Here is a 24,283-nt window from a genome sequence, read left to right on the forward strand (position 1 = left end):
AAGAAGACTACAGGCATCATGCCAAGCCGCTGTATCTAAGCCTGTCATGAGTAATACTGCCTGCAGAGCTGGTGTATCTAAGCCTGTCATGTGTGATACTGTCTGCGGAGCCGGTGTATCTAAGCCTGTCATGTGTGATACTGTCTGCAGAGCTGTGTATCTAAGCCTGTCATGTGTGATACTGTCTGCGGAGCCGGTGTATCTAAGCCTGTCATGTGTGATACTGCCTGCTGAGCTATGTATCTAAGCTTGTCATGTGTGAAACTGCCTGCTGAGCTGGTGTATCTAAGCCTGTCATGTGTGATACTGTCTGCAGAGCTGTGTATCTAAGCTTGTCATGTGTGAAACTGTCTGCTGAGCTGTGTATCTAAGCCTGTCACGTGTGATACTGTCTGCTGAGCTGGTGTATCTAAGCCTATCATGTGTGATACTGTCTGCAGAGCTGTGTATCTAAGCCTGTCATGTGTGATACTGTCTGCAGAGCTGTGTATCTAATCCTATCCTGTGTGATACTGTCTGCTGAGCTGTGTATCTAATCCTATCCTGTGTGATACTGTCTGCTGAGCCGTGTATCTAATCCTATCCTGTGTGATACTGTCTGCTGAGCAGTGTATCTAATCCTATTATGTGTGATACTGTCTGCTGAGCCGTGTATCTAATCCTATCCTGTGTGATACTGTCTGCTGAGCTATGTATCTAAGCTTGTCATGTGTGAATCTGTCTGCTGAGCTGGTGAATCTAACGGCTGGTTCAGACCTGAGCGCTCTGTATGCGCGATTCTCCGGGCGTCTCATACGCGGCTCCGGAAGTAAAGCGAACGCCCATTGTCGCGCGTTCCCGGAAGTCTATGTACGGGAACGCGCGACACTACGCCCCAAAGAAGCTCCTGTACTTCTTGGGGCGTAGGGCGTTTTACAGCGCGTTCGTACGCGCTGTAAAACGCTCAGGTGAGAACCATGCCCATAGGGAAGCATTGGTTCTTGCCTGTTGAGCGTTTTACGCGTAGGAACGCGCTGTAAAACGCTCAGGTGTGAACCCAGCCTTAGTGATACTGTCTGCTTAGCTGTGTATCTAAGTATTTATCTTTTACACATTTTTAAAGGTCTGCGCATGCGCAGACCGCAAAACCAGATCCGTTTTTCTGGAACACTTAGTGCCGGATCCGGCATTAATGCATTTCAATGAATAATAATGCCGGATCCGGCATTCCGGTAAGTGTTCCGAATTTTGGACGGAGAAAAAATCGCAGCATGCTGCGGTATTATCTCCGTCCTGAAAAGGCAAAAAGACTGAACTGAAGACATCCTGATGCATCCTGGACGGATCGCTCTCCATTCAGAATGCATTAGGATAAAACTGATCAGTTCTTTTCCAGTATTGAGCCCCGAGGACGGAACTCAGCGCCGGATAAGAAAAAGTTAGGATCTGCACCTGTTCTGTGTTTAGAGCCGCACCTGGTTTTGGCTGAAAATCACTGTTGGAAATCACTGACCAAACACTGACGTGTGAATGAGGCTTTATTCTGAACCAAAACCAGGTGCGGGTTAAAAACACTGAACAGGTGCAGATCTTTCCATTATACCTGATCTCTGTGGAGGATTTGGATCCCAATAACTGAACAAATAACTGAGGCGTGAACGAGTAAGGGTTAAATGCCACCCACTTAGTCTGCGCCCGTTCTCACTTCTGGATTGTCATGTGTCACTTTGGGCGGAGCTTATAAGCAGTCAATGAAAAGTGGGCGGTGACCATAACCTGTCTGAGCGACATCATTGGCTCTCTTTTTGATGGGCGGAGCCCTTTCTGTTCCTACAGATGAAGCTGGGTGTTGTTGGGAGGTGTGGCTTTCGCTGAGGAAGCGGTGGATTGGTCGCAGCATGTCGTGGGCGTGGTCCGTGGAGCGGCTGCGGGTGCGAGCAGTCGGTGTGGAGTGAAGCGGTTGAGGACCGGCAGCTGTATGGAGATAGCCGGAGCGGACTGAGGGTCTGCCGGGATCGTGTGCCAGGGTCTGCTGCCGCCGCTGCTGCTGTGAGGACGGAGAGAGGCGCAGGAGGCGAATCCGGCGCTGCTGCCGGGACTGGATAGCTGGACAGGTAGGGTCACGTGACTGGAGCTGTCTCACCTGAGTGATCAGACGCCGCTGCTGGTTACAGTGTATCCCTCCGCCGACCCCTCAGGGACTAGGTGACACCCGCTCTATGGGGACTGCACAGACCGGACCGTGTGTGTGTGTGTGTGTGTGTATATATATATATATATATATATATATATATATATATATATATATATAGTAGTATATGGGCCGGGTGCTGTATATACTGTATATATAGTAGTATATGGGCCGGGTGCTGTATATATAGTAGTGTACGGGCCTTGTGCTGTATATACTGTATATATAGTAGCGTACGGGCCGGGTGCTGTATATATAGTAGTGTACGGGCCGGGTGCTGTATATACTGTATATATAGTAGTATATGGGCCGTGTGCTGTATATACTGTATATATAGTAGAGTACGGGCCGTGTGCTGTATATACTGTATATATAGTAGCGTACGCGCCGTGTGCTGTATATATAGTAGTCTACGGGCCGTGTGCTGTATATACTGTATATATAGTAGCGTACGGGCCGGGTGCTGTATATACTGTATATATAGTAGTGTACGGGCCGTGTGCTGTATATACTGTATATATAGTAGTCTACGGGCCGTGTGCTGTATATACTGTATATATAGTAGTGTACGCGCCGTGTGCTGTATATATAGTAGTCTACGGGCCGTGTGCTGTATATACTGTATATATAGTAGCGTACGGGCCGGGTGCTGTATATACTGTATATATAGTAGTGTACGGGCCGTGTGCTGTATATATAGTAGTGTACGGGCCGGGTGCTGTATATACTGTATATATAGTAGTGTACGGGCCGTGTGCTGTATATACTGTGTATATATAGTAGTGTACGGGCCATGTGCTGTATATATAGTAGTGTACGGGCCGGGTGCTGTATATACTGTATATATAGTAGCGTACGGGCCGGGTGCTGTATATACTGTATATATAGTAGTGTACGGGCCGTGTGCTGTATATATAGTAGTGTATGGGCCGGGTGCTGTATATACTGTATATATAGTAGTGTATGGGCCGGGTGCTGTATATATTGTATGTACAGTAGTGTACGGGCCGTGTGCTGTGTATATATACGGTAGTAGTGTACGGGCCGGGTGCTGTATATACTGTATATATAGTAGTGTACGGGCCGGGTGCTGTATATACTGTATATATAGTAGTGTACGGGCCGTGTGCTGTATATATAGTAGTGTACGGGCCGGGTGCTGTATATACTGTATATATAGTATTGTACGGGCCGTGTGCTGTATATACTGTATATATAGTATTGTACGGGCCGTGTGCTGTATATACTGTATATATAGTAGTGTACAGGCCGTGTGCTGTGTATACTGTATATATAGTAGTATATGGGCCTGGTGCTGTATATACTATATATATAGTAGTGTATGGGCCGGGTGCTGTATATACTGTATGTACAGTAGTGTACGGGCCGTGTGCTGTATATACTGTATATATAGTAGTGTATGGGCCGGGTGCTGTATATACTGTATGTACAGTAGTGTACGGGCCGTGTGCTGTATATACTGTATATATAGTAGTGTACGGGCCGTGTGCTGTATATACTGTATGTACAGTAGTGTACGGGCCGTGTGCTGTATATACTGTATATATAGTAGTATATGGGCCGTGTGCTGTATATACTGTATATATAGTAGTGTATGGGCCGGGTGCTGTATATACTGTATATATAGTAGTGTACGGGCCGTGTGCTGTATATACTGTATATATAGTAGTGTATGGGCCGGGTGCTGTATATACTGTATGTACAGTAGTGTACGGGCCGTGTGCTGTATATACTGTATATATAGTAGCGTACGGGCCGTGTGCTGTATATATTGTATGTACAGTAGTGTACGGGCCGTGTGCTGTGTATACTGTATATATAGTAGCGTACGGGCCGTGTGCTGTATATATTGTATGTACAGTAGTGTACGGGCCGTGTGCTGTATATACTGTATATATAGTAGTGTACGGGCCGTGTGCTGTATATACTGTATGTACAGTAGTGTACGGGCCGTGTGCTGTATATACTGTATATATAGTAGTATATGGGCCTGGTGCTGTATATACTGTAGGTACAGTAGCGTACGGGCCGGGTGCTGTATGTACAGTAGTGTACGGGCCGTGTACTTCATACAAGAACAATACACTACTCACAAAAAGTTAGGGATATTTGGCTTTCGGGTGAAATTTATGGAAAACGTAAAAAGTTCCGGCTCCAGTGATATTATATAATGAAAGTCGGGCATTTCAGTAGAAGCGGCCAAGGTGATTTCCTCATCTCGGACAATGGAGTCATGGCATCCCACTCTTCTTAAAGGGTGGCCCTCAGGTCATTGAGGTTCTGGGGTACAGAGTTACGAGCCTCTACACGGCGACTCAATGGGATTCAGGTCTGGAGAAAGCGCCGGCCACTCCATATGAGGTCCCCCAGTCTCCAGCAGCCGTTCTCTAATGATGCGACCTCGATGAGCTGGTGCATTGTCCTCCACGAAGATGACATTAGGCCTGTGTTGTTCCACAATGAGTGGATTAATGATGTTCTTCAAGTAGTATGGGCTTGTCACTGGACCATTTATAAAGTGTCGGCAGTTCTGTACTGACTAGGCCCACCGGCCCACCCTGTAACACCACCGAAGGCTGGTCTGGTGACAAGAGTGGCAGATGCACAGCACTCTCCCCGACATCTCCAACATTGCTGACGGACATTTTTTCTGCTCAGCATGAAGCCTCTTTCATCATTGAACATCACAGAGGCCCACTGGTCTCTTGTCCAGCGTAGATGCTCCTGGGCCCATGTAAGACGATGACGCCTGTGCCTCGTGGTCAGGTACCCTTGCAGGTCCTCTAGCACGCAGACCACGCTGATGTAAACAGTTTTGAATGGTCTGACGTGACTCTTGGGTGCCTCTCACCTCCCATAAATGTGCCTGGAGTTGTGTGGCATTTATCATCCGGTTCCGCAGGGCATTGTTCTCTTCCTTTCTGTGACTCTTCCAGTCTCTCTGTATCTCTGATACATCCTGCTGATGACACGCTGTGACACTCTAAGGCTACTTTCACACTTGCGGCAGAGAGATCCGGCAAGCAGTTCCGTCGCCGGAACTGCCTGCCGGATCAGGCAAAATGTATGCTAACTGATGGCATTAGTAAGACTGATCAGGATCCTGATCAGTCTTAAAAATGCCTGATCAGTCGAAAAAATGCATTGAAATGCCGGATCCGTCTTTCCGGTGTCATCCGGCAAAAACGGATCCGGCATTTATTTTTTCACCTTTTTTTCAGTCTGCGCATGCGCATACCGGAAGGACGGATCCGGCATTCCGGTATTCTGAATGCCGGATCCGGCACTAATACATTCCTATGGGAAAAAATGCCTGATCCGGCATTCAGGCAAGTCTTCAGTTTTTTTAGCCGGAGATAAAACCGTAGCATGCTACGGTTTTCTCTTTTGCCTGATCAGTCAAAACGACTGAACTGAAGACATACTGATGCAAACTGAACGGATTACTCTCCATTCAGAATGCATGGGGACATACCTGATCAGTTCTTTTCCGGTATAGAGCCCCTGTGACGGAACTCTATGCCGGAAAAGAACAACGCAAGTGTGAAAGTAGCCTAAGCTCTGTGGCCACTTCCATCTGAGAACATCCTTCTTGAAGCCTCGCCATGGAGAGGTGCTGCTCATCAATTGTTGGGCGTCGTCTTGGTCTCATGATGTCAAAATGTGAACAGCATGATGAGGAGGACTGTTTAATACCAATTCTAATGGAACCAGGAAATTTATTGGGCGATTCATGGATCAAACGCCTGTTGTGAATTTTAGCCGTTAAGCTCCTTGTTAGAGAACAGCAAGTTGTGGGAAAAGCACTGAAACATTAAACAGTTGGGCATGTGCTTTAAGAAGGTTAGAGAAGGTCACATTAAGTTCACCTGTAAAGGTTAGAGGGCGTCTTGGGTTCATCCTGAAATTTCACCCACAAGCCAAATATCCCTAAGGGCTCTTTCACACGAGCGGATGCCGTGCGTGGCATCCGCTGTGTGAAAGAGAGCCAAGCCCCGTTCCGGACAGCAGAGACACGGAGCATTAACATGATTGATAACGCTTTGCGCCTCTTTGTGATCTTTTTACTACAAAATCACAGCGAGATAAAGTTGTCACTGTGATTTTGTAGCAAAAAGGTCACAGAGAGTCAATCCGTGTCTCTGCTGTCCGGAACGGGGCTTGGCTCTTCCACGAACGGGATCCGCTCGCGTGAAAGAGCTGCGCTGTGTGCCAGCACCCTGTAGGCTCGGACATGCATTCAGGATGCGGTTTTCAATGTAGCCAGTTTAGCAGCCTCGTTAACCCCTGGTGTTCCGCATTATGGGAATGATTTAATGATTTTCAGCTAGCTACATGTCAGAACTGCACTGTGTGGCCAGCACCCTAATGTAGTGAGAAATAAATCCTGGCCTATCATCACTCCCATCATCCTCAGGCGCTCAATACCAAGTCGTCTCATCTAGAGAACGTGCAGCATGTAATTGTCCCCCCGGATGATTGGAACCTAAGACCCTTTGTAGACGGAGTACGGTCTGGGAAAAAGGAACACTCTGACTCCACTTCTGCTAAATGTCCCTAATTGGAGTTTGAACCCCCCCCCCCCCATAAATCACTGATTAGATTTGCACCCACGTGACACATAGAAAGAGGAAGCACCTCTGCCCTGGAACATGATGTGATGGAAGCCAAATCATCACCCAGCTTTCCTGGTCTCCTGAATGGCGAATGTGCCTAGTGGTGGAGCCATAAATCACTGGTTATTTTTTTAATTATTATATCCATGCACATTGTTATTATTATAGATGTGCATGTTGTTATTTATTATATATACACATTATTATTATTATTATTATTATATACATGCACATTGTTATTATTTTTATTGTGTAACGTTGTATCTTCTATATGGATAGTATAGAACCTGCAGTGAATTCCGCCAGTCTCCTCGCGATGAGCGCCGCGCAGGCTGCGCTGTCATCTTGCCTCCATCATATTGATGAGCGCTTGTTAAATCCGTCCTGCTGACCTCCGTTTTCTGATTATTCTGAGGTGACGAGGCATCGTCGGTCCGATCATCTCAGGAATGCCTTCCCCGGACTGGCGGCGATTTATATGAGGCTATTGCGTAAATTGCGATTACTGTAACCGTGATGTGACTCCTTCCCTGTACACGAAGATAAAATCTCACCTGGATTCCCTTATGAGTCCATCGGTAGGACACAGGGGTGCGTCATGACGGGAAGCATCCAATACATGCATGCTCGGCCATCTCCGGCAGTCCCATAGAGAAGTATGGAACGTCAGCACGCATGCTCGACCATATGGGGGGACACTGGACCCCGTGTTCTCATGGTCCAGCGCTCAGACCCTCACACTATCCCCCTGTCTTGTGTATAGGAGATAAGTGCAACCCCTTTAAGTGAATGCCCATCGTTCGATAGAATGTCAGCGGGCATTATCGACTGCCGCTACATTCATGTGGGGGACACAGGACCCCCTGTTCTTGTGATCAGTGCAGGCCCCAGCAGTCAGACTATTATCTCCTATCTTGTGGGTAGGAGATAAGTACAATCCCTTTAATTGAATGTCCATCATCGTGTTGTTTAGGTCCAAAGTCCTGCATTTATCTATTTGTCTCTTTATCTTTATGGCAGTTTTTCTGATCCAGAGCTCCAAGTCTCCTGCATCTTCATGATTGATTCTGCAGCCTCCACTAGAGGGCGCTTACTGCATACTGTCTTCTCATGGAGTTCAGTATATATACAGTATGCCGGGAGCTCCCTCTTGTGGTGGCTCTGGGTTAATATTTTACTCTGCACGGGATTTGAAGCTCTATATCGGAAAAACGGCTCTAAAGATATAATAAAAAAAAACAACGAATTGGCAGCTAATTTTGGCACAATTTAGAAAATAGAGGGGGGAGGTCCCTTTAAGCAGACTGTGGATGAATTGACACTTATAGGGAAAGAACAACTTGTGGCTTTTCATTAAAAAAAAAATTCCGCTTCCCATAGAATTCCATTTTTTGCTGCTTTCTAAGGCCTCATGCACACGACCGTTGTGTGTTTTGCGGTTCGTAAATTGTGCCTCCGCAAAAAAACTGATGGCGCCTGTGTGTGTTCCGCAAATTGCACGGACAGCCATTGATATAACTGCCTATTGTCCGCAAAACGGACAAGAATAGGACAGGTTATATTTTTTTGGCGGACCATGGAATGGAGCAACGGATGCGGACAGCACATGAAGTGCTGTCCGCATCTTTTGCGGCCCCATTGAAGTGAATGGGTCCGCGCACCCGAGCCGCAAAAACTACGGATCGGATGCGGACCAAAACAACGGTCGTGTGCATGAGGCCTAATACTGTTAAAGGAACAGTCCTGATAAAAACTGGTCTGTTGTGTCCTAGCCAGTGCAGGGTCTTTGGGGGCGGGGCCTGACAGACATTCATAGAACACTATAGAGAGAAGTTCAGTTCCAGGCTCCGCCTCCTCTGACTAGGTTAGGCCTAGTGCCTCAGGGGCGCTCCTGACGTGTTCAAGGTCTTAGCTCCGCCCACATTCGTCACACCAGTTTTTCCTTCTGTTCATATCCAGGCTTTTCTCTTCCTGAATCCATCCATCAATAATTAACGGGGTGAAAGAGGAACCGTTCAGGCGGATGAGTAAAAATGACCTGGTTATTAGCGCACTGCGAGCTCTTAAGGAAGTCCATTTAGGCCCCTCAGCCCATAAAGTGGCCCCCTGGCTTCCCCTAAGTGTTCATTAGTCTGTTTCCCTTCACTGGATTTCACATCGTTAACATAGCTTCTGTTCTTAAAGGGGTACTCCAGTCATGAACATTTATCGACTATACCCCTTTAAGAAAGGAGAGTAAGATTACATGCCGTCCAGGGCTCTAGGAAAGCTGGGTGGGAGATTTTATGGCGCCCAGCTTTCCTAGACACAGATATACCTAAAGTAGGTACCTTCCTGGTTCATGAACGCAATGCAAGCCCACAGTGAAGACTGGCACTTCCTCATGCAGAACAGTAGTAGGCAGCGATGGTGGTTCTGTCCTGGTAACAGAATCCCTTTAAAGCAATGTCAGGGTCCACTATAACAGGTAGTTACTTCTACTAAGCCCCGCCCATTAAAAAAGTCATAAAATCCCCCCCCAATTCCACTTGTGCTCCTTCTACACATCCTCCCCCCCCCCCCCCCCCATCTTCAGTGAGCGGTTCTGCTTGGCGCGGCTCATGACACCTGTATGTGATGTTGTAATTACTTTGCACGTCGCTGATATATTTAGCACGACGGCTTACTGCGATGAAAAAAAACGGACGGTTTTATCTTTGGCGTTCTCGTTAACCCCTTAATGGGCAGCCATGTTGTGTATTCCGCCCAGAGCCGCCCTCTTAGCCACTGCATTCTGGTCTTTTCGCGCGCAGCGTCCGTCGGAGAGATTCTGACCTGTATAGACTTGCGGTGGTCTCTCCTGCCATAGACTTGCATTGTTATAAACCTATAGCATGCAGTATCCGTTTTTTTTTTTTTCTCCTTTTAATGGAACAGCGCGGTCTACTGGAGAGTTTTAGGATCACGGCACCTGGCAGTCGAAAGGAATGTTCGTCATGGTCGTCAAACCAGATGTTGATAAATACTCGGGATCTGCAAAGGGATGGGGTCTCATAATATTCAGGCGTAGCAGACAATTTGCACAAAAATTGGCGCAGCATTGGACGAATACCTGTCACGGTCTCTCCAGTGACAGGGGTCAGAAGATCTAAGAGACTGGCTGCACGTGATGTTATCTGACAGTCTTTTTGGTTTCACTTTGTTCAGTGTTGTTGCTGGTCATGACCACACCTTTTGTCTCAGGTGTAGATTAAGTGGTCATTCCAACTCCTATTTAGTCTGGCCTCACCCATCATGCTATGCGGTTGATGGCTCCTTTTGCTGTTGAAGCGCTGCTGTTGGTTCTCCTTTGAGTTCCTGCTCGTCCGCATACTTCGTAGTTGTCTCTTTTTTTTCCTATTGTTTGTGGGGGGGGGGGGGGGGTTCTTCCTTTTGGTATTAGGCCTGTGGGAGTCTCCTGTTCCTTCAGCTGGGAAGGAACAAGCCATCCGTTGTCCTGACACTATCTCCAGGGCCCTGTTAGGGTGAGATAGGGCCTAGGTTCTGGCGTATGAACATTGCTACCATCGAGGTCTGTTCATACTGTTAGTAGTCAGGGCTCGGATTAGGGATTCACTAGGTGGTGACTATCCCCAGTTTCCAGGCCTAGTACCTTTTCCTCCCTTCCCCGTGTGTTTTCCCCACACCGCATTGTGACAATACCTCGGTAGAACCCCAGTGACGCCCCATTATAAGTTATAGGGGGGGGGGGGGTGTCTGTCGGGTGCGACTGCTCTTTTGCTGGGACCCCCCATCAATGAGTCACTGTGTGAATGGAGAAGTGATCACACGCTACTGGGCCATTCACACTTGGGGGGGGGGGGCTCCATTTTTCAGGATTGTGAGGCCCCCATGTATCCGTTAAGCTGACCGTGAAGGACCCATGTTTGGTCCGGGTGTCCCTTTTTTTTTTTTTTGTTCTGGATGTGTCATCCATGTTTCGCTGACAGTGCACAGCCAAACATAAATTTTCAAGGCATTTCCACCTAATGGTTCGTGAAACGTGGACCCATAGACAATAAGGGGCGCGATGGATCCGAACACGGACAAAATATAGCATGCTTCCGTGCAAAAAACGCAGACCTCGCTAAAACACAGATGTGTGAATACAGACATTAAAATGATTGGGTACATGTGCTGTCCGCGGAGAACACGTACAGCGCGCGTCCGTGAATCGCTGACGTGTGAATGTGGCTTAACGAGGGACTGTCGTTCCTTTTGTGTATTTCCCCTTTAAATTTTTAAAGGAATTTCCCAGAAGGTTGGCAGTATTCCAGATCTAAATATTAGATACCCCCCCCCCCTTTAAAAAAAAAAAGGTGAGTCCCCCTATGACATCATCTCTCCATGACTGCGTCCCTTGTAAACGGGTGAGAAACCGTTGCAGCTCCTCCTGTATCTGTGCACCAGAACCAAGTGATTAGAGCTGATTTCGGAGTAGGTCTGTTAGTTTAGCTGCAGATGTAGCAGAGCTGAGTTTGTCGTCTGGCGCCAGTAGGTAATTTGGGTAAAAGCACATAGGTGAATAATGTATTACCTTTTACATACATTAGCTTCCCATGTCTTACACGGCTGTGTTAGAAGAGCTGATGATATTGGAGATGTAGCAGGGCTGAGTTTGTCACTGTTCTGTTTCTTTTTCATCGCTGACTTTGTTTTACCTGCAGTTCTATGGATGTCACTAGGAACTGTGCCAAGCGACATACTCGGCTCTGCTTCACTTCGGGGCGTGTGCAGGGTCCGAGAAGAGAGGTTTTTCACAATTTTTTTGTAATCGCATTGTAAAATGCAGCAGTCGGCCTCAGATGGCTGATGTTCAGCTGTCGTCACGGTAATATCCCTTTGGAAAGGTGTTTTGTGGTTTATTTCTCATCGGTCTCAAGATCCCAGCTTGCTGTCAGTGAACAGAAGCAAGTCCAATAGAATAAATCAACCCGGGCTTGAATTCTTCTCAGAGCTGAGAGTTTGTGGCAGTCTAGACAGTGCTGTACGGACTCCAGACAGTGTTTCCAGTTACTGATAGCAAGCAGAGGTATTGCAAGCGGAGAGTAATTGGCTCAGAATGTATACTCTATTTAGTGCTGCAGGGCATTTTCCTGGGAAGTCTGGTGTCGGGTGCAATGCTCTGCAGACAGCTGGGATTAGGGAGCAGATTTCTGTGCTGCTTGGTCACCTTTTGTAGATGTAAATTGGCGTCTCCTCCGCCCTCCATGCGCCATCTGGTGTCCCCTGGGCTGCGACACAAACACAGACCTGCAGCAGGCGACGAGGCTGCCTGGGGTCCCCGGGGGCCCTTCCTCTGTACGGGCATTTAAACTAAATATTTTATAAGCTATAAAATCACCCCATGGCTGTGATTAGTCCACGATTAGTGCCATGGCTCCCGCCAATTGGGTGGTGCTGCGGCACAGCCTGGGGTCGCCAGTCTTCTCACCATTCTCCATAAGCTCGTGTGGAGCCGTTGAAGAACCAACATAGTAGTCAGATTTTTTTATTTTTTTATTTTATAAGAAACAGCGCCACCCTTGTCCATAGGCTGTGTCTGGTATTGCAACTCCAGTAAATGCTCCATTGCCAGGTTTGTATTATTAAAGGGGGTTGGGTTGTCTAGGATTAGAAAAAAAAAACATTTCAGCTTTTTTCCAAAAACAGCTGTCAGCAGGTTGTGTGCGGTATTGCAGCTCCGTCCCATGGACTCCAGTGAAGCTGCAGTACCGGGCACAACCCATGGACGGGAGCGGTGTTGTTTTGGGACGAAAGCCGCCATGTTTTTCTAATCCTGGACTTCCCCTTTATTAAGAGTGGACGCTTTTACGTGATATGGCATATGACCCCTTTATACAGGTGGTCTGGATCATGTGATCACTTATAATAGGGGGGGTCCTCCATTCAGGGGGAGTGACTACAAATACAAAAACACGTCGGCAGGATCAAATCTATTAAACCTGGTAGGGTTAATCCTGCTGATTTTAAAATGATACCCGTCTTGTGAAAATCGGTTGTGCCGTTCATGAGAAAAAAAGACTTTTTTATTCTTTATGTAAATTAGAGCGTCACTACCGCAATGGGCGGGGCCTATAGCTTTCCAGTGCTGGCCACGCCCCTCAGCACTCTCGGCATAAAGAATAAGTCTTTCTTTTTTTTTTTTTTTCGGAAACGCCTCAACCAATTTTCACAAGATAGGTATCATTTTAATGAGCAGGATCAACCCTACCAGGCAGTATGGTCTGGTTTAATAGGGTTGATCCTGTTGACAGGTGCTCTTGATTCATTGACTGCCAGCAGAGATCTTGATAATGACAGTAACGGGGGACTGTATCACAACAGCTGCATAACTTTCGTTTAGGGGGCGGGGCGTGACACAAGGAGTCTGTTTTTGGCCTTCTGTTTCATGCTCCGCCCCTGAGGCCCTGCACTTGGCATATCTCAATGTATCAGATTTGCTTGGGAAGGAAATCTCCTTAGTATAGCACTGTTTGGAAGAGTCACCTCTTTTGTGGATCGTGGGTCATTTTATAGGAAATCCAGCTTCCTGGGTCCCATCTCCTAATATTTAGTACCTCGGGGGCGTGTCCTTAGTTTTAGACATTGCAGAAAATGATTTGCAGGGTGACTACAATCATGTTTGCAGGTGTCTCTCATAGCTGAGGGCCACAGGGCCTTGAAGGAATGCAATGTTGGCACATAACCGAAGGTGGTATTTCCACCTAGTGGGTATATTTAAAGGGTTTGTCCCCATTTACAACTATTTTGATTGCTCTCACGTCTAAGTGAAGAAAAAAACTGTATCCATAATATTTGTTACAAATGTCTTTCCAGTTTGTGTACACAGCTCATATGCAGTGCTTTGTGTCTCCATGGTTACAGACTACAAACAAACCCTGTGTAGTCAGCCATAAACCATCTGTCACCTACTTCATGCATTTGTATTAAAAAAACATTTTTTTTAAAGTGTACATAGCCTTTAAGGTAACATTGGAGACTGGGGAATCATTTTTAGATGAGTCTTAAAGGGGCGTTCCTCTAAGCTGGAAACCGTTCTGTGAATGCTGAGCCTGGTTGGAAATTTCACATTGTGGGATGTTCACAATAATGTGCTACAGATATAAGGGGTGCTTCTGATGATCCCTGAAAGTGGAATTCCCCTTTAAATCCTTGGCCATGAAGGAGCCTTTGTATGTTTGAGGAATCTCCTTACTTCTTGATCACATGGCATGTTTTGGCCATGAAAATTACAGACTGTTGAATTTATTGGACTCCCACCATGTACAAGTTTCTTCTAGAAACAGCGCCTCCCCGGTCCACAGGTTGTGAGTGGTATTGCGGTTCAACACCATTCATTTCTAATATCTGAACGGCAATGCTAAACACGACCTGTGTGGCGCTGTTTCTAGACGTGTTTTTTTTCTGAATAACCCCTTTAATGTTCTAGCTCATCTGACGGCCCCTTTAGTATATCGCACTGTGCTAAGACGACCACAGTGATTGACTATTTCATGTTATTTGACACAGGAGCCGCTCTGGGATCGCTGAAAATGTCTGACAACGGTATAGACTTCAACGATAAACCTCCAGCTCCGCCCCTGAGGAACACCAGCACTTTAATTGGAGCCAGTGTGAAGGACACCATAAACCATGGCTCAAGACCTCTTCCCCCAAATCCAGAAAAGAAGACGAAGAGGCTTCTGAACATGTTACCCGGGACTGGAGATAAAAGTATGGAGCACTCCCTATGTGTCTGGTTACACTTGAACTCCACCCACGGAAAAGCCGATACACCAGGATTTGCATTACTCTGTGGTCCACCTGACTAGTGATGGTCCGCTAATTGACCATTAAGTACTTGGGGCTTTTAAAATCAATGAGGGAGGTTTTAATTCACACCTTGTGGCCAAGTTCTTCCTGGTAGAAGAATATAATTGGTGTCTTCCCAGGATATGTGACTGCAGGGGCAGTTCGCCTGGGTACCGCTCAGGAAGGTAAAGTATATGCAAAGAAGGGGAGCAGTAACAATTTAAAATTAAACTTTTAATGTGTCTATTCTCCCAGGGAGGGAGTAAAAGACCCCTTACAAACAAAAAACACAAAAAGACAGACAAGACCCCTGGAGGGTTATGCCGCGTGTGTAGCGCTGCGCACCAATCCAGGTGTCGTCCTCCCTAGGCCTATGGTGGTTGACACAAAGGCCTGTGGTGGAGGGACCATGTGATCCCTAGTATCTGGAACCTATGAGATAGTAGGGAATCAAGTAATTAAGAAATGGAAAGGTCTTACCAGTTCTTAAGAGGGCCTCACTTAGATAACCACATGTGATGGGTTAATGCAGGAGGAGGTCACAAGGAGCAGGTAGGTACTCCGTCAGATGTCCATGGGTGAAGGAAAACAGACATCCGAGGTGTCCAGACGGCCGGGTACTAGAGTAGCCTCAGAAAAGAAACTAACCCTAGTACCTCCCTACTTGACCTAACCTGGCCCTAGTGACCTAACACGGGGTCCGTGCCCCGCAAGGGGTGGCCCCGTCCGGAACCTTGCCCTGATATGGAATCCCTAGGTAACCCTATCACAGGGTGACTAAGGGCAGGATGCTATATATCAAGGCCGGTAGAGATATTGAGTTAGATAGGTCTCAAAAACCATAAGTGAAGAAGGTAAGCACAATAAGAGTGCGTGTCTAATGATATGTAAGCGTGTCCCGACGCGTTTCTTTAGTATAACATATCCTAAGTACACTTATTTAAGCCAGAGGCCCCATAAGTCATCAGGGGACACGGGGCTTAGTGTTATGGCTCCTGTCAGTCTAATTAATGCCACTGTATTAGGTATCCCAGTGTAGCAAATATATGGGGGTATTTATTCAGAGAAATTACTCCACATCAAAATAGACCATTTTTTAAATCCTTTGTTTCTAAAAATGGTCTATTTTGAGGCTACTCTAGTACCCGGCCGTCTGGACACCTCGGATGTCTGTTTTCCTTCACCCATGGACATCTGACGGAGTACCTACCTGCTCCTTGTGACCTCCTCCTGCATTAACCCATCACATGTGGTTATCTAAGTGAGGCCCTCTTAAGAACTGGTAAGACCTTTCCATTTCTTAATTCCCTACTATCTCATAGGTTCCAGATACTAGGGATCACATGGTCCCTCCACCACAGGCCTTTGTGTCAACCACCATAGGCCTAGGGAGGACGACACCTGGATTGGTGCGCAGCGCTACACACGCGGTACAACCCTCCAGGGGTCTTGTCTGTCTTTTTGTGTTTTTTGTTTGTAAGGGGTCTTTTACTCCCTCCCTGGGAGAATAGACACATTAAAAGTTAAATTTTAAATTGTTACTGCTCCCCTTCTTTGCATATACAAGTTCTTCCTGGGCATTAGTTTGGCATGTTTCTGTTGCTTAAATGAGGGCGTGAAAACTTATGCACTTCCGTTAATTTCCATGAAGGAGAATTTACTCCTCATAGACTGTTTCATACTGGTCCCCTCCATCCCTTTGTCTATATGAGGGTGTGAAAACTTTTGCACTCCTGTTAATGTATAGCGCAGTGTGTGAATTTGAGTTCGGAGGTAACATTTAAGAGCAGGAAAGCAATCGGCATGGCTTTCCTTTGCATTTTTTTTTTTAGCACTGTATTGTTTGATTTGTTTGTAAATTATTTTAGGGAGTGAAAACTTATGCACTCCCGTTCATGTATGAAGGACTTGTAGCAGTTTGCACGGTTAGTTTCAGTCGGGGTGGTAGGGTGCAGTTTTTTTCCTCTATTGTTTTATTTGAGATCTAAAAATACATAGTGAGGGTGTGAATACTTATGCACGTCATTACAATTTGTCACTTTGAGGGGGGGGGGTTAAAGTTATCCCTCACTGATTCCGATACTTTTGGAATTGGGCCTGAGTTATAAATAGATATGAGGGCGTGAAAACTTATGAACTCCGGTTCACTGTAACTATGTTGTGATTGTTTAAGATCCAGTTTTTTTGCTTTTTGAACTCTGATTTTGGCCCGAAACCCTCACCGAGCACTTTGCCCTGCCTCTGTTTTGTGTGTGTGTGTGTTTGTTTGTTTTTTTTTTTTAATAGTCAATGGGTCCGCGAAAAAAAACGGAAAACGGAACAACGGCCGCGGATGCACACAACGGTCGTGTGCATGAGGCCTTAAAAGGATGAAGTCATAACTGTGGTTTGAGTCATTTACTTGATGTCGTCGGTGCCACAAATTTGATCTAGCGAATGTTTATTTAAAGGCACACGACCATGCTCTTTACAGGCACCTGTTGCGCTGTCAGCGGAAGCAGCCATTTTTTAGACTGACCTTTTATAGCGGGGGTGGGGAACCTTTTTGCTGCCGAGGGCCATTTGGATATTTGTAACCTCATTCGCTGGCCATGCAAAAATCTGAACTTAAAAATTTGACTGCTGTATTTGGTCAAACATATAGGTGACTTAGGGGTAAGTTACAGAAATTGCGCTTCAATTAAAAAAAATTAAATCTAGAGCCCTGTATTTTTGCAGCACAAAGTGGTGCCTGCACTATAGAAGTACTTGCGCCATTTTGACCACATATAGCAGTCTAATTTTTAAGTTGAGAATGTTACATTTAGTTCTTTATTTGGCATTAATGGCAGCCAAGATCATCGCAGAGAGGGGTTCACCCAGCTATCACTCTGCCTGCCACTGTTCTTGCCTCTTTCTTTGCAACTGTCCCTGCCTTTCTCCCTTTCTCAGCCTCAGATCTGCCCCCCACCTCCATCAGCCTCCTATCAGACCCCTCCCCCAGCCTACATCAGCCTCAGATCTGACTTCCCAGCCTCAGATCAGACCCCTAGCCTCAGACCAGACCGTCATCAGACCCTCCCCAGCTATAGGGGACCCCTAGACACAGATCAGACCCCCCAGCCTCCGATCAAACCCCCAATAGGCCCCCCAGAATCAGATCAGACCTCTAGCCACAAATCAGACCCCCCTCCAGCCTCAGATCAGCCCCCATCAGACCCTCCCTAGATTCAGATCAGACGCCCATCAGACCCCCCCCCCAGCCTCAGATCAGACCCCCAATAGGCCCCCAGCCTCAGATCAGACCTCTAGCCACAAATCAGACCCCTAGCCACAGATCGGATTCCCCCAGCCTCAGATTAGACCCACTTCAGACCCTCCCCAGCCTCCCTCCATTAGCTCAGATCAGACCCTCCCTAGATTCAGATCAGACGCCCATCAGACCCCCCCCCCCAGCCTCAGATCAGACCCCCCAATAGGCCCCCAGCCTCAGATCAGACCTCTAGCCACAAATCAGACCCCTAACCACAGATCGGATTCCTCCAGCCTCAGATTAGATCCCCTTCAGACCCTCCCCAGCCTCCATTAGCTCAGATCAGACCCTCCCTAGATTCAGATCAGATGCCCATCAGACCCCCCCAGCCTCAGATCAGACCCCCAATAGGCCCCAGCCTCAGATCAGACCTCTAGCCACAGATCGGATTCCCCCAGCCTCAGATCAGACCCCCTTCAGACTCTCCCCAGCCTCCATTAGCCTCAGATCAGACCCAATCAGACCTCAGATCAGACTTTTAAAATAAATAAATAAACTTACCTCTCCAGTTCTAGACGGCGTTGCCTCTTAGCAGATTCACTTGCCCTCCCTGGTCTTCTTCCCGCCGCGCTGTACTGTGACCTGACGGCGCACAGAGTCAGGTCATAGTGCGCGTCTATGCGCACTATGTCCGGACGTTGTATGTGTCAGGACACAGTGTGAGGCTGGAAGAAGGCCAGGGAAGGGGAGTGCAGTTCTCACCTTCCTGTGCCTCCCGCATGCTAATGATCGCTCCCATAATTAAAGCAGTCATTAGCATTTTCACAATATGTTGTGACCGGGGGCCACATACAGGCCAGAGGTTCCCCATCCCTGTTTTATAGTAAGGGAATAATTGGAGCAGCTGACCAGTGACGACCAATCAGATCGCTGCTCTCGTTTTTTGGCCTTTTCTGGAATCTGTTCAGGGTCTGTGTATCATCTGATTGTCTTATACTAATGCTTGCCTCTTTCACCAGCCATGAAAAAGACTGTTAAAAAGCCAGTAATCCCAGTAATCTCACCCCCGACGGATTTCGAGCACACCCTTCATATCGGCTTTGATCCTGTAACCGGAAAATTCACTGTAAGTCGAGGGTGGTGGGGAAAAAACAATTTAAAGGCACGGTAACTAGAACGATGAAAACACAATTCCTCCTTTTAGCAATTCTTTTTGAACAATTTTGAGGGACTTTTATGACTTCTCCATTCACATCCAGAGCTGCTTTTTTGTTTCTTTGGTTTAGCTCCACCCTTATGTCAGTCATGTTTTTTTTATTTTATTATTATTGCATTGTACTCATTTTGAGCTAAAAATCATTTTTTTTCAATTGGTCTTTATTAAAGATTTGTAGCCCCTTTCTCTGTGCTGCTCTGAGTTTCTGTAGTAGAAGGCTCTGAATCAGGTAGCTCAGCTGATGGCTTCTTATCTCGGATCTCTGACCTTCTAAACACTCATTATAGCTCAATTCTTTTCTTACTGGTTTATAAACTTTTAATAATTTTGAGGTAAACTTTATTAGATGACCGGCACCAAGTAAAAGTACGATTCACACCGCCAAACAAACTGAACTGTTTGTGACAGAACAGCTCAATATTTTTTAATAAAGACCAATTGAAGAAATGATTTTTAGCCCAATATGAGTAAAATGCAATCGTAAAAAAAATATATATATTTGCACCCTAAAGTGTACATAGCCTTTAAGGATTTTTTTTGTCTGGCAAATGCCAAAGCCTTTATTGGGCAGGAAGTGTTGTCATGGGTCCCCCCCCCCCCCCACCCCAAAAATTGACTGTTTATTGCCTTTTGCTCTTTATAATCTCCCAGGTGCTTTCCTTTTAATGCTGTATCAAGAAGTCCCATTAATGGCAGATTATGCAGCTGCATCTCCCTCCTCCCACCCCTCCATGTCTTCTATTTATTGTATTATGTAGATGGCTTTTTTAGGGACTTCTGGGGGTTTCTGTATATTTACTGGGAAGGGAAAAGGAAATAAGGATACTCAAAGATGAGAAAGTGTTTTGTTTTTTTACCCATTGTATGCTATGCCTTTGCAGGGAATGCCAGAACAATGGGCACGGCTGTTGCAGACTTCCAAGATTTCAGAAGAAGAGCAGAAGAAGAATCCTCAGGCCATACTGGATGTGCTGAAGTTTTATAACTCCAAGAAACCCACCAACAGCCAGAAGTACATGAGCTTCACAGGTAACCTAAGCAAGAAACTGCACCTGTCTAAGTATATTATGTGCATAGGAGCAGTATTATAGTAGTTATATTCTTGTATATAGGAGCAGTACTATAGTAGTTATATTCTTGTACATAGGAGCAGTATTATAGTAGTTATATTCTTGTACATAGGAGCAGTATTATAGCAGTTATATTCTTGTACATAGGAGGCAGTATTATAGTAGTTATATTCTTGTACATAGGAGGCAGTATTATAGTAGTTATATTCTTGTACATAGGAGGCAGTATTATAGTAGTTATATTCTTGTACATAGGAGGCAGTATTATAGCAGTTATATTCTTGTACATAGGAGCAGTATTATAGCAGTTATATTCTTGTACATAGGAGGCAGTATTATAGTAGTTATATTCTTGTACATAGGAGGCAGTATTATAGTAGTTATATTCTTGTACATAGGGGCAGTATTATAGTAGTTATATTCTTGTACATAGGAGCAGTATTATAGTAGTTATATTCTTGTACATAGGAGCAGTATTATAGTAGGTATATTCTTGTACATAGGAGCAGTATTATAGTAGTTATATTCTTTGTCAAATTTCTTTTTATTGAAAAAGTAGCAGAGTAGAAACAATATCGGAACATTCCAATTTTCACATTTTGTCATACAAGACAAAGGCATCACATTTATAGCGTACTTAACTATGAGTAAAGCATGCATTCCATTATAATGTGCATTGGATTATATCGTCATAAGATTTAACATTATAAGTGTCGTACGACAGATATTACGGCTACCCAGATCCTGTGAAGTATCTTGCCCCATAGCCTAATTGTATCTTACGTAGGCAAGCTTTATTAAGAAGTATATATGGCAGCAGACACTAGACAACCATGTTTTCTGAGATGAACCATTATTTGCTCCTACCGCCAGCATCCGTAGGAGGAGGAAAAGTTCCAATCAGAAAAGGGGGACACAGGGGGAAGGAAAAAGGAACAACAGTCCCTTAACCTGGACTGGGAGAGAACTGGGGTAATGAGGCCCCCAGAGGAGACCCTCCTGGACACATATGTTTCAAATGCTTTCATATATGCTTTATCTAAACACGCTCTAACAGCCCTTGTTGAATTGGTGATCATGGATTGAGAGTATAATGAGGCAACCGTATAGATTACTTCCATAGCATCTTAGCGCACTTGAGGGTCTGTTCCCTGGTTCCTATATTTCAACCACGGAGACCAGGTTTTAAGATATTTCTCATGCCGTCTGCCTTCCCAACCAGCCAGCTCCTCCATTCTACATATCTGGTCTACTTTTATTTCCCAGTGTGGGAGTGCAGGTGGCTCTTTACTGAGCCATTTCTGTGGAATTAGAAGCCTCGCTGCTTGTATTAGAGTGGTAGGTAAGCTTGATTTGGATGGAGACAGGCCTGGAGTGGGAAGCCAGAGAAGCACCAATTCTGGCGATAGCTGGACATGTCTATTCATAACTTTGTCTATTACTTCAGATACTCCTTCCCAATACTCTCGTATTTTTGAACATGACCAAAATATATGTGTTTGTGATCCACTCTCCTCCCCACATCTCCAGCAAAGGTCAGAACTACTTAGCCCCTTAGTGAATAATTGTTTTGGGGTGTGATACCATTGAGTTAATAGTTTTGTATGAGTGCTCTTGCACTCTCACGCATCTGGAGAATCCATGGGAGTGTGCGTGGATACGCAAAATATCGGTTTCTGAAAAGTCTGTATCTAGTTCTGTGGCCCAAGTTTTTAAATAATGTGGTATCCCAATCGGGCTCTGGACGTTAAGTGCCAAGTATAGTTTGGATATTAGTTTGTTAGGGGGCGACTCTAAAAGCACCAGCTTCTCAAACCAAGTGGTTTCCGTTTTGCTCTGTCTGTCTTTTAGTAATGGTTTACTCACAGAATTAAGTTCAATGGTATCCAGAAAGTTACAAGATGATAGAACGTTGTTTATAGGGTGTTGGTCATGAAGAGCACTTGATGCCCCATCCAGAAATTCATCTATAGTGTAAGAGTGCATTTTGTTCCATATTGGCGGTACATTGTCTGCCTTGGGTCTAACTAGGAATGGAGCAAGGTCGGCTGGCATCAATGATGACGGAGCAAGGAGCAGACTTTTATCCTTATTTAGTTGTCTAACAACACCTACTGTGCCTTTAAGCAACATATGTGAGTGTAGTGAAGAGGAGTTCAGGCCCCATAAACCAGCTCTCTGCTTCCTATCAAGTTGTGCGATCTCTATTTCTTTGCTTAAGATATTGGACCAAGGGGCGTGAATATGTAACCACCTCTTCAGGTGTATGGCTTTATAGTATAATTGTGCATCAGGTAAAGTCATACCTCCTTGAACCTTCCCTAAGATCAGCGTGCGATGTGCCAGTCTCGCTCCCCTCCCCCCCCAAAGGAACGTGCTAAAGAGTCGTCTGATTTGCGTAAAGAAGGAAGAGGGGAGAAAGACAGGCAGCATCTGCATGGCATATAATAGTCTAGGCATGATAAATGCTTTCAACATGTTCTTCCGACCCATCCACGATACATACGGGATCCGTAGGGTGTGTAACTGCTGTTGGATATCTTTCAGTAATGCAGCATAATTTAGTTGGAATATTCTATCCAGTTTATGAGGAATTTTGATACCCAGGTAGGACAGGTGAGACGTTTGCCATATAAAGGGAGTACTAGATTTAAGTAGACTGATCTGATTGGCTGGTGCAGATACATTCATTGCCTCTGACTTTGTGTGGTTCACTTTAAAGTTGGACACCTGTCCATACTGCTCGAACAGGGATAACAGACGCGGGAAGGCCTCGACCGGGTTGGACACCATGACCAAGAGGTCATCTGCATATGCTGCATTAAGATGTTCTATGGGGCTATTCTCCAATTTAATACCCTTGATATCTGGGTGCTCCCTAATAGCTTGTAGCAATGTTTCCATCACTAGAATGTACAAAGCAGGTGATAAGGGGCAACCCTGCCTCGTCCCGTTCCTTATGGGGAAGGGAGGCGACAGGGTGCCATTAACTCTGATCCGGGCGCTAGGGTCGCCATACAGTGACATGATAGCATTCCTAAACTGCTGAGGAAAGCCAAACTTTTGTAAAGTCCTCATCATATAGGTCCAATTCACCCGGTCAAAGGCCTTCTCCGCGTCTATACCCAGCAGGACCAGGGGAATTTTATTTTTAATAGCTAACTGCATGATGGATAGGATTCTACACGAGTTGTGACTGCCTTCCCTGCCAGGTACAAAACCTGTCTGTTCAGGGTTTATGAGTTTAGGGAGAAGGGCACTAATTCTGGTTGCTAAGAGTTTTGCCCAGACCTTCACGTCGACGTTTAACAACGAAATTGGCCTATAGCTGCCACATAACTTAGGATCTTTCCCCGGTTTGGGGAGTATAGTAACTGTGGCCTCGAGGGACTGCTTATGTAACTGGGAACCTTTCAGAAGCTCATTGCACCAGGCAGCCAAGTGGGGAGCTAGCTCTTTCGAGAATTTTTTATAATAGCCCACTGGGAAGCCGTCTGGGCCCGGGCTTTTCCCCAATGGCATGGAGCCTAATATTTTTGTGACCTCTTCCTCTGTAACAGGCGACAATAAAGCCTGGCCTTCCACCTCGGTTAAGCTGGGTAGCTGCAAATGGCTTAAAAAGTTATCTATCAGAGTGTCTCTTCCTGCTGTAGATCCTGCTATTTCTTCTGGAAGACCGTATAGATCCTTATAAAATTTTTGGAACTCAGTGGCTATATCTGACGTTTTGTGTAGGGTAGTGCCATCTCTGGTATCAATACCTGCTATAAACATGGAATCCTTCTTTTGTTTAAGCAAAGAGGACATGAGTTTAGTGCCCTTGTCTCCATGGGAGTAAAAGCGGAACTGCGAGTACTGGTATGTCTTCGCATAGCTTATGTTTAGGTGATCTGTCAGCTGTTTACGTAGGGTACTTAGTTTATCTCTGGCGTCTATGGCTCTAGACCGCTTATGAAGCGATTCAATATCCGCAATTTGTTTAAGTAGATTATTTAAGTGCTCCTGTCTGCTCTTTTTGACTCTGCTGCCTAGCGCAATGAGCTCCCCCCTTATTACTTGTTTGTGCGTCTCCCATACAGTTGTGAGCGGCATTCCTTCCGTGCAATTCTCCCTTAAAAAACCAAATCAGTTTCTGACTAAGATTGT

The 24,283-nt window shown here is 45.8% G+C and overlaps 1 protein-coding gene across 2 annotated transcripts in view; it reads left to right on the forward strand.

Moving 5' to 3' along the window:
* Window positions 1–1,871: 1,871 nt before the first annotated feature.
* Window positions 1,872–24,283, forward strand: part of PAK1 (p21 (RAC1) activated kinase 1) — a 65,884-nt gene continuing 43,472 nt past the window's right edge. For both annotated transcript variants that reach the window (XM_040426418.1, XM_040426419.1), the window contains exons 1-4: window positions 1,872–2,093; window positions 14,338–14,541; window positions 18,871–18,977; window positions 19,949–20,096. In XM_040426418.1, coding sequence (XP_040282352.1) covers window positions 14,361–14,541; window positions 18,871–18,977; window positions 19,949–20,096 — 436 coding nt within the window. In that variant the 5' untranslated portion in view covers window positions 1,872–2,093; window positions 14,338–14,360. The remainder of the gene's footprint in view (window positions 2,094–14,337; window positions 14,542–18,870; window positions 18,978–19,948; window positions 20,097–24,283) is intronic.

Source organism: Bufo bufo, chromosome 3 (genome assembly GCF_905171765.1).
Source record: "Bufo bufo chromosome 3, aBufBuf1.1, whole genome shotgun sequence".
Classification (NCBI taxonomy): Eukaryota; Metazoa; Chordata; class Amphibia; order Anura; family Bufonidae; genus Bufo; species Bufo bufo.